The sequence below is a fragment of the Neofelis nebulosa genome, chromosome 16 (assembly GCF_028018385.1).
Source record: "Neofelis nebulosa isolate mNeoNeb1 chromosome 16, mNeoNeb1.pri, whole genome shotgun sequence".
Lineage (NCBI taxonomy): Eukaryota > Metazoa > Chordata > Mammalia > Carnivora > Felidae > Neofelis > Neofelis nebulosa.
The window spans coordinates 27879081-27894418 of NC_080797.1; the positions used below are offsets into that span (position 1 = coordinate 27879081).

The 15338-nt window shown below is 43.2% G+C and overlaps 1 protein-coding gene across 11 annotated transcripts in view; it reads left to right on the forward strand.

The window, feature by feature from the left end:
- Window positions 1-15338, forward strand: part of PECAM1 (platelet and endothelial cell adhesion molecule 1) — a 74128-nt gene that overhangs the window by 25277 nt on the left and 33513 nt on the right. For all 11 annotated transcript variants that reach the window (XM_058704660.1, XM_058704658.1, XM_058704662.1 and 8 more), the window contains 4 exons: window positions 1222-1515; window positions 5094-5399; window positions 10042-10317; window positions 14751-14999. In XM_058704660.1, coding sequence (XP_058560643.1) covers window positions 1222-1515; window positions 5094-5399; window positions 10042-10317; window positions 14751-14999 — 1125 coding nt within the window. The remainder of the gene's footprint in view (window positions 1-1221; window positions 1516-5093; window positions 5400-10041; window positions 10318-14750; window positions 15000-15338) is intronic.

A 15338-nucleotide genomic window follows, 5' to 3' on the forward strand; every position in this document is an offset into this window, starting at 1 on the left:
AGTACGCTTATAGATGTGTACAGACCATCTGGAAGAAACTAAATTCAGTGGTTATTTCTGCAAGGGGAGGTGGGAACTGGGTGGGCAGGACAAGAATGGGAATGAGACTTTACACTGTATCTTTTTCTTTTTTTGTTTTAATGTTATTTATTTTTGAGAGAGAGAGAGAACAGGTAGGGGCAAAAAAAAGGGGCGGGGGGCGTGGAGATAGAGAATCCCAAGCAGGCTCCATGCTATCAACACAGAGCCCGATGAGGGGCTTAAACTCATGAACTGTGAGATCATGACCCCAAATCAAGAGTTGGGCATTTAACTAACTGAGCTACCCAGGTGCCCCTATCTTGTATCTTTTCTTCGTACAGAAAATACATTTTCTTTTTTGGGCCTCAAGTACACAGAATTGGATTGATTATAATCCCTGGCTCATAACATACTCTCATCTTTGATCTGTGCACAATTACCTTTTGTTTTATTTATATATGCATGCTTTTAATAACATAATGAATTCACGTGACCCCACCACCTAACCTGAAAATTAGAACTTCACCAATACTATATCACCCCGTGTATTCCTAATCCTACCCTCCTCTTCCCTTCAGAAGTGACCACTACCCTGATTTTTTTTTTTTTAATCTTAAGTAGGCTTCACACCCATCGTGGGGCTTGAACTCACAACCTTGAGATCAAGAGTCACATGTTCTACCAACTGAGCCAGCCAGGTGCCCCCACTATCCTGATTTTTTAAATATTAGTTATATCCACCTTTTTTTTTTTTTTTCCCCATCCACTTTTCTAAACCTGCATTATTTCAAATGATCTATCTTTAGGCTCTTTGGGGTTTTTCACATAGACGTCATATCATCTGCCCTTGGGGATTTTGAAACATTTGACTGCACTATCCGCTCAGAAATGTACATAAAATGTTTATAATCTCAGGATTGTTTTATTCATACTTCATGGACATTGATGCGAAAGGAGGCTAACAAAGCATGGGAGACACAGTAGCTCTTAACCCCAAGTCCTGATGCTAGATAGATAGCCTCCATGGCTATCACATACCATCCTTGACTGTCTGGTCTCTGTAGGCACTGGGATCCCCGGACACTACACTGCAGAGGATGTGAGAATACCAATCTACTGTAATCTGATGTGGTGTAAAGGTCACCAGGATGATGTTTCTGAGATAACAGGTGTGTCTGCTCTCCTTCCCTTGGCATGTAGCCTTCACCATCAACTACATCCACATGAATATCCTGCCAGGACTGGAGGTGCAAAATGGGGAGAACCTGACCCTGCAGTGCGTCGTGGACATCAGCACCACCTCCCATGTCAAGCCTCAGCACTGGGTGCTGTTCTATAAGGATGATGTGCTGTTTCACAACGTCTCCTCCATGAAGAACACGGAGAGTTATTTTATTCCCCAAGCCCGGGTCTATGATGCAGGGACATATAAATGCACCGTGATTCTGAACAACAAGGAGAAAACCACATCGGAGTACCAGGTGTGGGTGAAAGGTGAGTCCCTGCCTTTGAACGTAGCTCAAGTGGATGCAGCATAGTGCACGCGGTAGCAGGAACAGAAATTGAATGGAGGCTAACACTGGACCTACCTGCCCATCCGTCACCCTTGTCACTTCTCTGCCTGGCATTTTCCTAACCTGCAAATGTAGGCACTAGACATGCTCCCAATACGCTGGGCTGTTTCTTACCTCCTTGCCTTTGCGTACACTATATTCCCTCTCCTGGGAATACCCTTCTTCATCTTCTCCCTCCTTCAAGACTCAACTCAATCATCTCTTCTCTGACTCTTTCCCAAGCAAAACCAATCTCCCCCAGGGTCCCGGTCCTTACAGCTCTTATGCAATCTGGACATTCCGTGGCATTTGTATAAAGGCCACAGGCCGAGTGTTCACATTGGATTCTGCAGTCGTTCTGCCTGGAGTCCAGTTTGGGCAAGTCCCTTAGCCTCTGTAAACTTTAAAATTCTCATCAGTGAAATGAAGATAATAATAATACCCAGCTCAGGGAGTGATTGCAAGGATTAAAAGATACCTTCTAGATAAAGTGCTTAGTATAATTTCCAACACATAATTAAGTTCCCCCCAAATGGCAGTTACTGTTTCACTCAGTTGCAAATGTTTCTCTCACACCTGTCTGCTCTACTGTGAGATTCCCAAGGAAAGAGATGGTGTTCGGTCCGTTTTTGTATTTCAAACAAAGAATCTGGCTTATAGTAGGCACTCAGTAAATGATTGTGGAATAAATTAGGCAGATGAAAAAGGGGAAGTAGAAATGGATAGAAATGTAGAAGTGGGAGGGAAATCATGGGAAATTTGGGTTCTGAGATATAGGATTCCATCCAGTCACTCATTGCTTTACTCCCTCAAGAAGCATTTCCCAAGGCTGCAAGTCAGGAACAAAAACCAGGTGCAAGACATGAAAATGTGTCAAGTCGAGTCCAGCTCTGGTGGCGGTCACTGTCTGGTGGGGAAGAGAGACATTAAAAAAATAATTACGGTCTAATGGTCGTATGATCTGAGTGCCTTGGGAGCACAAAGATGAGAGGCAACAATTCTTCCTAGAGAAGTTAGGGATGGCTTCCTGGAGGAAGGGACTTTGAGTCCAGATACAGAAGATCATGGAGGAGTTTGCTTGATGGTGAAATGGAGCAAGGGCAGAGAAATGGAAATGTCACATGAATGGAAGAGCAGAGGCCAAGAAAGAGCAGAGTATCCCAATAGAGTGGCTCTTCAGTGAAATACCCCAACCTTTGGAGTCTTCATTTCCTGTCTTTAAAATAGAGATCACTAGGTAGCAACACGTACCCTTGAAGGTTGTTTTGTTTTGAGGATTAAATGTGATAGCATCGAAGTGTGCTTAGTAACCAAGTATTGAATGAATGAATGAATGAATGAATGCCCATCATGTGTGAGGGGTTCAGCTGGGCCATCCTTAGAAAGGGATAACCCTTTCAGCATATAGGAAGCAGGAAGAACCAGCAGGTAAGTGTTCAGGGGCATTTTCCTTTCATGAGCATACAATCTCTGGCCACATTTTTGGTCAGGCCTTTAGGCTTACTTGGGAGACTATGACATCACCCTCCCCCAGGCCAATTCCCCCATGGGTGTCCTTTGGGCAGTCAGGGACATGGCTGGCTAGACATCCCTCAGAGTCGCCAGGGGCAACAGCCACAGGGATGCAGACCAGCCCTTCTCGTTTCCACTGAGGACAGGGCCTTGCCTGGCCAACAGCTCCCAGCACTGACTTTAGTGATAAGGAAAGATCGACAGGCTGAATTTGGGCAATGTCTGTTGAAAAGAAATGTGCTGGCAGGCTTTAGAAACTTAGGGTGATTTTTCTTAAAACTTGGGTGGTTTAATGGATTGTTAGTGAATTGAACCCTGTGCTTCCTTGACAGCGACTGCCATAACGGTCGTTTCTGCATTTTGTGTGCTCACTTTTGTCATCAGAATAGTCATTCACTCTATTGTTACTTCCAATGATAAGAACTGTCACCTATCAGACCCTCATGGGGTAAACGGTTATAAGTGCTTCACACACGTCATTTAAGCCCTGCAATCACGCTGAGAGCTAAATGTGACACTTTCCAGGTGCAGACACAGGCCCAGAGAGGTTGAATGGCATGTTCATGCCTTGAAGTTCCTCAGAGGCCAAGCTGGTTAGAACCAAGATCTCGTTGACTCCAAAGCTGGCCTCTCTAACTCTTAATTATTATTCAGGTCTTTGAGGTAGACCAGAGGCCATTCATTCATTTATTCACTCAACATGTATTGAGTCCCACTCTGGGCTAGGCTGAGGAACCAACAATGAGTAAGATGTGATCCCTTCCCTGGGGGAGATCAGTGTGAAGCAGGGGAACACCTTTGTAAACAGCTGCCACCACAGGTGGAAATAGTGGTACGAACACAGTATAGGTCACCTTCCCAAGAGGACAGCCCATGATGTCCAAACTGGGTGCGTTGAAACAAAGATTCAGAAGAGTCATAAGCAACTAGGTGAAGTGGCAAGGTTTAGGATACCAGCTAGTCTGTCTGACTCTTGAGGTGGACCTCATGACCACCAGACCATGGAGCCTGGACAAGACATCTAGTCTCAGCTAGACCATCCTATCTCCCCCTCATCTGACCCTGGCTCACCACCTACTGTACCTCTCCCCGCCCCCCTTTCTTTGTTCTAGATGGCCCTCCCAAAAAGTCCATCGTATTCCTTGACACAAGCAGTCCCTGTGCACATGCACCCTGAAATCACTGTCTTTAGCCCCCAACCTCATCTGTTCTTAGCCCCCACTTCATCTGTCCAAATAACAAATAGCCCCCACCTCATCTGTCCAAACAACAAATAACACCCTTCCTCCAAGATTACTCTCAGGCACTATTCCCTTCTAGAATCTTCTCTGATCCCTCAGGCAAAGAGGGCCTCCTTTTTTCCTGACTGCTTCATCACTCATTATCTCTACCACACATTCTAATGGTTAATTATTTTCAGCTTCACTTTGTGAACCAGGAGGCGACATGTCCTTCCTCTCTCCCACCTCCCACCCCAACTCCTGGCTTTGGAGTTAGACAGACCTGGAATCGAATCTCAGTTCTGCAACTTGCTGGCAAGGAGCTTTTGGATGAAACTTGGACCTCACTGAGCTTCACCTTCTTCAAAATAGGCATACTTTTATCTTTCATGTCCACCCTGGAGATTTATTATGAGAATTACATGGGGTCATGGATAAAAAGTCTAACCTAGGTTGTGGTTGGCAGTCAATAAATTATAACACCAACCCCAGTAATGCCTATAGATATGGCTGTTTTGTTTTAATTTTATCAGTTGGCAAGACTTGTCTCCCCAGTGGGATTGTAAACTTTGAAAGCACCAACCACATCTGAAACATATTTTATATTTTTCAAAGTAGCTGGTATAGCTCTGGGAACATACTTGCTCAGTAATCACCTGGTAGGTAGCCCTGGGGTTCTGGGAACAAAAGAGAAGACTCTCAGATGGGTCGATCACAGTGGTGCAGCCGAGGTAAGCTTGAATCACTAGATCAAACTGATACTAATGGACTTTCTCTTTCCCCAAAGGAGTGTCCGATCCCAGAGTGACACTGGACAAGAAAGAGGCAATAGAAGGCGGGGTCGTGACGGTCAATTGTTCTGTCCCAGAGGAAAATCCCCCAATATACTTCACAATTGAAAAACTCAAGCTAGATGCAAAAGGTTTCAAGCAAAAAAGAGAAAAAGTTTCTCAGAACCAGAATTTTATGGTGATGGAATTCACAGTGGAGGAACAGGACCACGTCATACTTTTCCAATGTCAAGCCAGGATCTTTTCTGGGACCAATGTGGAGATCTCTAAAGCCATCAAGAGTGAACTGGTCACCGTGACGGGTCAGAGTCCTACTCTCCTTTTCATCACTCTCTGGTTTGCTGGTTGGGATGGGGAGAAAGCCCAGAAATTGGGAAGGGGCTGGGGCCTTCTGACTGGGCTGCTGTTTTCAAGACTGTTCTTAACCACTTACAAGCCATGCCTTTCAAACTTTTTGACTGCGATATAGTTCAAAAAATTGTGTGTGTGTGTGTGTGTGTGTGTGTGTGTGCAAAATTTCCCAAGCAAAAGTTTCACAACTAATCCTTAATATATGGAGCATTTTGCTATTTTCTATTCTATTCTATTTTGTTTTTTTAAAACACTGACCTTGACTCAGTGAAATGATGCATTGTGTGATTTGCAGTTTGGAAAACATGGCTTCAAGCCAATATGGGTCAGACACCAGGAAGTGGAGTCTGGAGGGGTTTGGGAGGGAAGGGGGTCCCTATCCCCAGCCTTCGCCTCCCACATTTGAGGAAGGACTCCCCTCTTCTACCCACCCTCCATCACCAAGATGTTGGACAAATAAGAAGCAGATGAGGTGGCCTGAGGAATGCTCTTCAGAGAGAAAGGAAATAGCAGAGGGAGGCCTGGGCATGCGTGTCCAGGATGAAAAGAGCTCCAGCACAGGCAGCCTGTAGGATGGCACGAGGACTCGTGAGCAGGGGAGAGTCAAGGGAAGGCATATTCTAGTGCAGTAGCCTCAAGTCTTTTCTATAGGAGCCCCAAAGTTTGTCATGGATACCCTTCTGCTTTTGGTACCTCATTTCATTCCCACCTGTTGTGTGTGTATATATGTATACTTATGATATTATGTATATATCATATTTTTCTGATTATAATACATGGTGTGGGTTAAATTTCCAGAATATATGGCACGGTATAAAGTATCAAGTGACAATCATTCATAGCACCAATACTTAGAGAATCACTTGTGTTGTCCTAGACTTGCTCTACTGTTATGTTCATGCACACACAAAATTTTTGTTTTTCTTTGTTTTTACAAAAAGTGTGACCTGTCAAACATCACTGTTTTGTAACTTTTCCTTAACTTAACGGTATGTCATAGACCTTTGTCCATATCAAGAAATATAGATCTACATCCTTTTAGTGGCATCTCGGAATCCTATTATAGGATTACCTCATTTACCTCATTTACCTCATTTTTCTAATATAGACTTTTAGGTATTTTGCCAGCTTTTTTGCTCCCTCTTTTTTTTTTTTTTTTTAAGAGGGAGGGTGAGAGAGCACCTGTGTGAGGGAGGAGAGGGGCAGAGGGAGAGAGAGAGAGAGAGAATCCTAAACTCAGTGTGGAGCCTGATGTGGGGCTTGATCCCACAACCCTGGGATCATGACCTCAGCCAGAATCAAGAGGCGGACGCTCAACTGACTGAGCCACCCAGGCACACTGTCCCCCTTACTCCCTGCCAACCCAGTTTTTTGCTATTAAAACAATCCTGCAATATACAGACTTATAGTTTGTATACTTCTGTGAGTATTTTTTTCATTATTATTTATAAGGTTGATTCCTGGCAGTCAAATTGTTGATTCAAATGTTTTGTGCATTTTAAATATTGATATATATTGCCAAAGCACTCCTCAAAATGGTTGAACATTTCCATCAAAACTGATGCTACTGTTTATTTTCCCACATTCTTACTCTTACGTAGCATTATCAACATTTTCTTGTTTATGACGATCTGAGACACAGTGATATATCATTGTTCTTGTGATTTATATTTCTTTGGTCTTTACTGAGGTCAAGTATGTTCTTGGTGTTTATTGACTTATTACATTTCCCCCCATAAACTGCCTGTTTATATATACTTGGCCCATTTTTACTGTTTCTGATTGATTTGTTTGAGCCCTTTATAAATTAAAGGCATTAGCTCTTTGTCAAGTACTATGCAAATATTTCCCTGAGTTTGTCATCTGTCTTTCTTTTATGCTCAGTTTTCAGGCAGAAGCGTTTCATCCTTATTGAATCAAATTTGTCCATCTTTTTCTTTTTTGGCATCTCAGTTTCATGATTCACACCTAAAGCTTATTAAAGATAATTAAAGGAAAAAATGCACGTATGTTTGCTCTTACTATTTCTGTAGTTTAACTGTTTGCTTGTTTTTTTTCTGCGTTTAGATTTCTGGTGCATCTGGAGTTAATTAGGATGTAAGGAAAAAAAAACCTTTAGTGATGATTACCCTTCTCCAGAGGACATTTGTTGAGTATCCTAAAAGATGCCCTTTCTTGTTTTTTAACTTCCATTCAGGGAAGTAGCCTATTTTTTTTTTTTTTAATTTTCATTTAAATTCTAGTTAGTTAACATACAGTGCAATATTGGTTTCAGGAGTAGAATTCAGCAATTCATCACGTACATACAACGCCCAGTGCTCATCACAAGTGCCCTCCTTAGTACACATCACCCATGTAGCCCATCCCCCCTCTCCCATCTCCCTTCTCTATTGTTAAGAGTCTCTTAAGATTTGCTTCCCCTCCCCTCTTTTTTTCCTTCCCATATGTTCATCTGTTTTGTTTCTTAAATTCTACATAGGAGTGAAATCATATGGTATTTGTCTTTCTCTGACTATTTCACTTAGCATAATACTCTCTAGCTCCAGCCATGTAATTGCAAACAGCAAGATTTCATTCTTTTTGATGGCTGAGTAATATTCCGTGTGTGTGTTTGTGTGTGTGTGTGTGTGTGTGTGTGTATGCCACATCTTTTTTTCTTTAACATTTATTTATTTTGAGAGAGAGAGAGAGAGTGTATGTGTGCATGAGCAGGAGAGGGGGAGAGAGACAGGGAGAGAAAGAATCTCAAGCAGGCTCTGCACTGTCAGCTCAGAGCCCATTATGGGGCTTGATCCCACTAACTGTGAGATCATGACCTGAGCAGAAATCAAGAGTCAGACGCTTAACCAACTGAGCCACCCAGGTGCCCCTATATGCCACATCTTGTTTATCCATTCATCGTCGATGGACATTTGGGCTCTCTTCATAGTTTGGCTATTGTTGATAATGCTGCTATAAGCATTGGGGTGCATGTCATCCTTCAAAACTTTTTGTATCCTTTGGGTAAAATACTTAGTAGTACAATTGCTGGATCATAGGATGGTTCTATTTTTATTTTTTGAAGAAACTCCATACTGTTCTCCAGAGTGGCTGCACCAGTTTGCATTCCCACCAACAGTACAAGAGGGTTCCCCTTTCTCCACATCCTCACCAACATCTCTTGCCTGTGTTGTTAATTTTAGCCATTCTGATAGGTGTGAGGTGGTATCTCATTGTGGTTTTGATATGTATTTCCCTGATGATGAGTGATATTGAGCATTTTTTCATGTGTCTGTTAGCCATCTGGAGGTCTTCTTTGGACAATGTCTGTTCATGTCTTCTGCCCATTTCTTAACTGGATTGCTTGTTATTTTGGTGTTGAGTTAGATAAATTCCTTACAAATTTTGGATATTTACGCTTTATCAGATATGTCATTTGCAAATATCTTCTCCAATTCTGTAGGCTGCCTTTTAGTTTTGTTGATTATTTCCTTCATTGTGAAAAAGGTTTTTATCTTGATAAGGTCCCAATAGTTCATTTTTTTGCTTTTGTTTCCTTTCATTCTCACGACGGCAGACTATTTTTTTTTTAATGATAGCTATTTATTGTGAAGTTAAATGACTTTGCAGTAAAAAGCTAGCAAATTAGGAGCACCTGGGTGGCTCAGTCAGTTAAGCGTCCGACTTTGGCTCAGGTCATGATCTTGCTGTTTGTGGGTTCGAGCCCTGCATCAGGCTCTGTGCTGACAGTTCAGAGCCTGGAGCCTGCCTCGGATTCTGTGTCTCCCTCTCTCTGCCCTTGCCCTGCTTGTGCTCTCTCTCTCAAAATAAATAAACATTTAAAAAAAAATTTTTTTTAAGACAAGTGAATGAAAGTATATCACTCTAAATTCACTTTTGGCTTCATTTTGCATAGTTGGCAATCTGTGTGTGTACTCTAATGGTCTGCAATTTTTTTATTTGTTTGTGGAAGCAAAGGCTGATCCCTACTTCTCTTACCATCTCCTGATGATCCCACACCCTGGTATCTGACCAATATTTTATTAAAACAGTGTTTTTCAAGCTGCATGAGTCATGCAATCAATTTAGTCAGTCACAGCCAGCATTTAAAAAAAAAAAATAGAATAGACCAGAAATCAGTTTGGGGGGTGCATATCGTTATTTAAATATGCATTTCCATGAAGTGGCACAGTTTACATCATTGTCACTTTAGAAAACTATGGAATATTTGTGCTGAAATGCCATGGTTCCATGAAACTATGTGAGAAGAGCCTAGAAAATCCTTAGTGGGCAGGGGCAAGAGTCTGTTTCCAATGCTCTGATGATTTTTGAGGTCATTTGAAGAGGATTCTGCAGATGAGATCTAGAGAAGGTGGTTTCGCCTTTGGGAAGGTCAAGGGAGATTGCAGCTAAGAAGGCTGAAGTTGCAAGAATGAGTGAGAAGCATCAGAGCAACTTAGGAGAAGTTTTTTAAGGGAAAAGATTGAATTTGTTTAATTAATAAGGAAGAATAGCGTTGGCAACAAAAAGGATCACAAATGGGGAGGATGTAAGTGCCTCTTCCGCTCACTCAGCTTTGAACCTGAGTCCAACCAGCTTGTCCTCTTCTTGTAGAATCCTTCTCCAATCCCAGATTCCACATCAGCCCCAAGGGAGTGATCACAGAAGGAGATCAGCTCAACATTAAGTGCACCATTCAAGTGACACACCTGGTGCAGTCATTTCCAGAAATCATAATCCAGAAGGACAAGGCGATTGTAGCACACAAGACGCATGGCAATGAGGCCACCTACTCAGTGATGGCCATGGTGGAGCATAATGGCAACTACACGTGCAAAGTGGAAGCCAGCCGGATATCCAAGGTCAGCAGCATCGTGGTCAACATAACAGGTAGGGCTGCTGCTGGAGGATGTGTGAATATGGTAGGCTCAAGCAGCCACTGTGCTGGAACCCAGAATGGCCAATGAGAGCGGATATTTCTGCCTCTGCTGGTCTGAATGAATGTACTCAGGTGGGGGCGTGGTGCTCAAGGGGAAAAGTCAATGCAGAGTCAGTAAGCAGTTAGCTGTGGTGGTTGAGGGTGCAAGTTCTGACATCAAATCCCAACACTGCCACCCACTACTTCAGTGACCTTAGGTGAATTACTCAGCTTCTCCTTGGCACAGCTCTATGAGATGGGGATGATGACAGCACTCACCTGTAGGACTGTCTCAATGATGAAATGACATGACTCTGCTATAAACAGCCTCATACAGAATAAGCACTCTGTGTGAATGTTAGCCAGTGTGTCTGCTATTATATTTATCTTTCCTCTGTGCCGGGCACTATGCTAGATCCCAGACCCAGGTCCTAAGACTGGGTCAGGAGTGAGAAAGCATTAGCAAATTCAAGAACAATAGCAACAATTCCCTTTTGTTGAAAACTCTATGACTGGTTTACATACATTTGCATTTCACGCTCATAACAATGCTGTGAGATAGGGATCATGATTCTGGTTTTATGGGTGTGGAAATTGAGGCTGAGATGTTAGGTAACTCACCCAGCGACTATAGGGTTACCAAGAGGCAGAACAAGAGTCACCTCCAGGCCCATTTGACTTCCAAACCCATGCACTTAAAAGTTCTATTGGACTCCTTTCCCCCTTTCCTGGCTTTACTTCTCTCCATAGCACCTATTACCAAAAAAATATATTCTATCTCTTCCTGTTTATTGTATGTATCCAGGCACTGGAATGCAAGCCTATGAGACTAGGAACGTTACCCATTTTATCCAGTGCTATGTCCTTAACACCTAGAATAGAACCTGGCACATAGTAGGACTTAAATACATATTTGTTGGATGAATGAACATTGGACGACTGTGTTTCAGAGGGCAGAGAGAGTCAGCACTCCGTGGTTGCCATGTGAAGGTATTCATTCATTTCTTCATTTCCTGAAAGCCTTCTACGTGTAAAGCACTGAGTGTAGTCACAGGGACAGTCCACAGTATCATAGGAAACTACCCAACTGGGTGATTGGCATATGTGTTGGATCCCACTCGTCTATAGTGTGTACTAATAATTTAGTTTATTATTGATAATGATAAATATCTTGATGGTACATATTTTTCGCTGATCAGACATGTATTATCTCATTAGAGAAAAGTTTTCAATTCAACATACATTGAGTACCATCCACATGCTGGGCAACTTATTGGGGATAGACAGCTGCCTAAGGTCAGGCTTTGCTCCTGACAAACTCACAGGCATAAATAGACTATTTGAATGCAATGCAATGAGCAAGTACAACAAAGGGATGGACATACTACTGTGAGAGCAACAGGGACCATGTGGCGGACCAACTGACGGTTGCATCAGCCAGAGCAGCATCTTTACCCCTCGGGCCAGGCTACTTTGGGAAAGCATAAAGCATCATTGGACCCTAGGATACTACTGTTGTAGGTGATCACCTACCCCCAGAAGTCTGTATCGGGTGGGGTATACAAGCCATTCAGTAGATCAGTCTCCCTGGCCCAAGATAACAGAGTGTTACACACAGCCTGCCCTTTCTGTCCTTTTAGCCTGAGTGCTCTGTGATCCTGAGCTCTGCCCTTTCCACCCAGAGCTAACTGAGCCACACCAGGGCTGGCAGGCAAGTACCCTCATGTTCAAGTTCCACCAGGCCTTTGGAAAGCTCTCCAGGCCCACTGATGCATCTTGTGATCCATGCCCCTGTTGCCATCAAGCTTCACTGTCAATGGCTCTATTGAGTGATGTTAGCAGCTCACAATAGATTTATGAAAATAGAAGTCATTGAATTAGTCATCTGTCTTAGGATAGAAAAGATACCTTCATCCCCCACTGTCTACCTTTTCAGACCTGTTCTGTCACCAGGTGTTGTAGGTCTTTCAGTTCTGTTCTGTCTTCTTGTCTCGGTAATCACACCCTAACACTGGCCCTCACACCAGGATTACCTATTGCAGGGGTTTCCCGGAGTATCTCTGTTCCAGTTTATTCTTCAACCAGCTATAGGAGAAGCCCTCCTAATATGACCCCTATTTGACATCACTGTTCATGAGCTTCAACCCTGAATGGTCATGATCCTTCACTTTGACCCCATCCGCTTCCCAATGTCCCTCCCACTCTCCCTGGGCCACTCTTTCCTCTCAGCCACTGAAAAACTCCTGTTGTCCTTAAAGACCAAACCCCAGATCTCCCTCGGGGGTTCCCCAGGACAGTTCCATGGTCACACCTTAGTTCCTATCACACTCGGTTTCCATCTTTATGTCAGCAGTCACTACAAAGGTCTAGAGTCTGCCATCACCACTTTGGGTAAGCTCTTGAAGGACCAGATCTGTGCCTCAATTCACCTTACATCATTGACACTTAGCACAGAGACTGGCACGTTGGAGGAGCTCAGTAAGTGTTCATTCAACAAGTGAATAAAAGACTAATTCTTATTAGCCTATGTGATGGTCCTGCTGGTCTGTTACATTACCTGCAAATGGACCATTTACAAATGGACTATTATTTCCTTACATTTCATTCCTACAAACCATCTTGCACCTACTTCTGAAAGATGGTTTCTATTTTTCACATTTTCGTTTACATATTTTTAAATAGTGAGTCATTGCTTTGGAATTTTTTTGCTAAGTGATTTTTTTTCACATTTTTTGGTATCTGCCCACTGGGACTGTAAAGGCTTTTTGGATGTCAGTTTCTTTGGTTTCTTTTTCCCATTCCTAAACTAGAGCTTTTGATGGTGCTAGGAAAACAGATAAGTCAATGCTTATGTGGAAGGAAGGATGGAATGTGTCTTAATAAAACATAGATTAATTATTGGACTACCACCTTACTTGAAGTTTTATTTTATCCCCTTCTGAGGAAACTAGGAAGGCATTGGGGATTGATTTTGATGGAAATAACTCCTATAGATAGCTACTTAACATCAATGACAATGACAGTGTTGATTTGTACCTCCCAAAAACCTGTATGGCAGGTAAATTTAGAACCAAATGTAGAATTTGATTCCCTGACTCCTGGCTGCACTCTCAAGCCTCTAGCCCAAGAAGCTTTCCAAAGAGGGACTTTGGGTCTCAGTTCCTCTCTCAATATGAAGATAGTTTCAAAAATTACTGACTTCGTCCTTCTGCATCACAGGGAATAATCTTGAAGCCAGTGTGCATTTGCTTACATGAAGGACCACTGCACAGTGGTTAAGTAGTTAATTAGTAATTTTCCAGTAGCTGAAATTAAAAACATAGTCCATGACTATGAAATCTTGATGTATTTCAGGGAATATTCAAATAAGATGACAAGACTTCTTAAAAGTCAACTTCTGTCTTTATTGCTATTGACATCCAACCTCAACTATGGTGCTAGTGACTCCTTAAAGTGGCATAGAATGTTACAGCTTACAAAGTACGCAACCTCGGGTGTTATCTTCTCTGTGGGAAGTGCTGGAGGGATGGTGACCAGCTGCCACTTCTCCCCAACCTCATGCTCTCTGCATCAAGCCTGCACTTCATCCTTCTTGCTCCCAGTCCAGGCTCTCAGCCCCATCCATTCTCCCTCCAGATGTCTCCCTATAACACACATCTGATGTCATTCCCCCAAGCCAAACTCTCCTTGGTTCCCATTGCCCCGGGATACAATTCACACTTGTTTAGATGGTTCTCAAGGTCCTTCAAGATCTATAGGTCTTCCTCTGGCCGCTTCTACTCCCACTAAGTTCCAGGACTTTCAGGTGCTCCAACTTCCTGCCAGGACTTGCATTGGCTCTTCTCTCTGCTTAGAACACTCCCTGTTTGCCTGGATAGTTCCTGTAAGAGTCCTTTCCTGATTCCCCGAGCCTAGGTTCAGCTATCCCCTCCATGGGCTCTCCTGCAGATAAGCATGTCTGAATCACCCACTAAACGTAAGCACTTGGAAGTCAGGGACTTTTTTTTTTTTCACAGCTATCTCTGATGCTAAGCAAGGTACCCAGTACAGAGAAAGTGTGTACTAAATACTTATGAAATAAAGCATATGAGTGAATGAATACCTGGGTGAATGCATGAATCATCACTGCTGCATTACACAGTGAAAAACTTTTCTAATTCATTTTTATGAAATAAATTGGATTAACAAGGGTAGAAAACCTGCCATTGCAATCCCAGGCAAAGAATGAACCCTAACTCTTGAATTGTGTGATTATTGGGTTTCATGAGAAGCTAAAGAGAAATTTCTGCAGCAAGTTTGGGGATTCGCTCTGACAAAAGCAGCTGGGTCAAGGGTCTCTCTGTAAGGGGGCTGCGGGAGTGGTGCCCGGAAACGTCTCACCTCCTTCTACTCACTGGTCTTCCAGAGCTGTTTTCTAAGCCGAAGCTGGAATCTTCCACCACCCGCCTGGATCACGGTGAAAGCCTGAACCTGTGGTGCTCCATTCCAGGAGCACCTCCAGCCAACTTTACCATCCAGAAGGAAAACACGATTGTGTCACTGTCTCAAAATTTCACCAAGATAGCCTCAGAGAGGGACAGAGGGACATACACCTGCAATGCAGGCATTGGCAAGGTGGTCAAGAAAAGCAATGCAGTCCAGATAACTGTGTGTGGTGAGTACATCCTCGCTGGCTCAGAGAGTCTTGGGGGGGAATGAGAGAAAGGCAATTTATCACCAGCTGCCACCCTCTCCAGTCTGAAGGCAGATCAGACTGAGACAGGGTAACAACTTGGAGGTAAGAGGAAGCAGTGATATCAAGAGACCAAACAAGTGTGTATTCCTTCTTGGAGGACAGGAAAGAGGCGGTACAAAGAAAATGTTGGCAAAAATCAAGTTCATGGCTTTATTGTGGCTGCATGCTGTTGATGGGGCCGAGTTGGCAAGATTCTGGCTGCTGGAACAGGCACCCTCTAAAAGGTCAGGGAGGAAACACTGCTTACTCAACACTAAA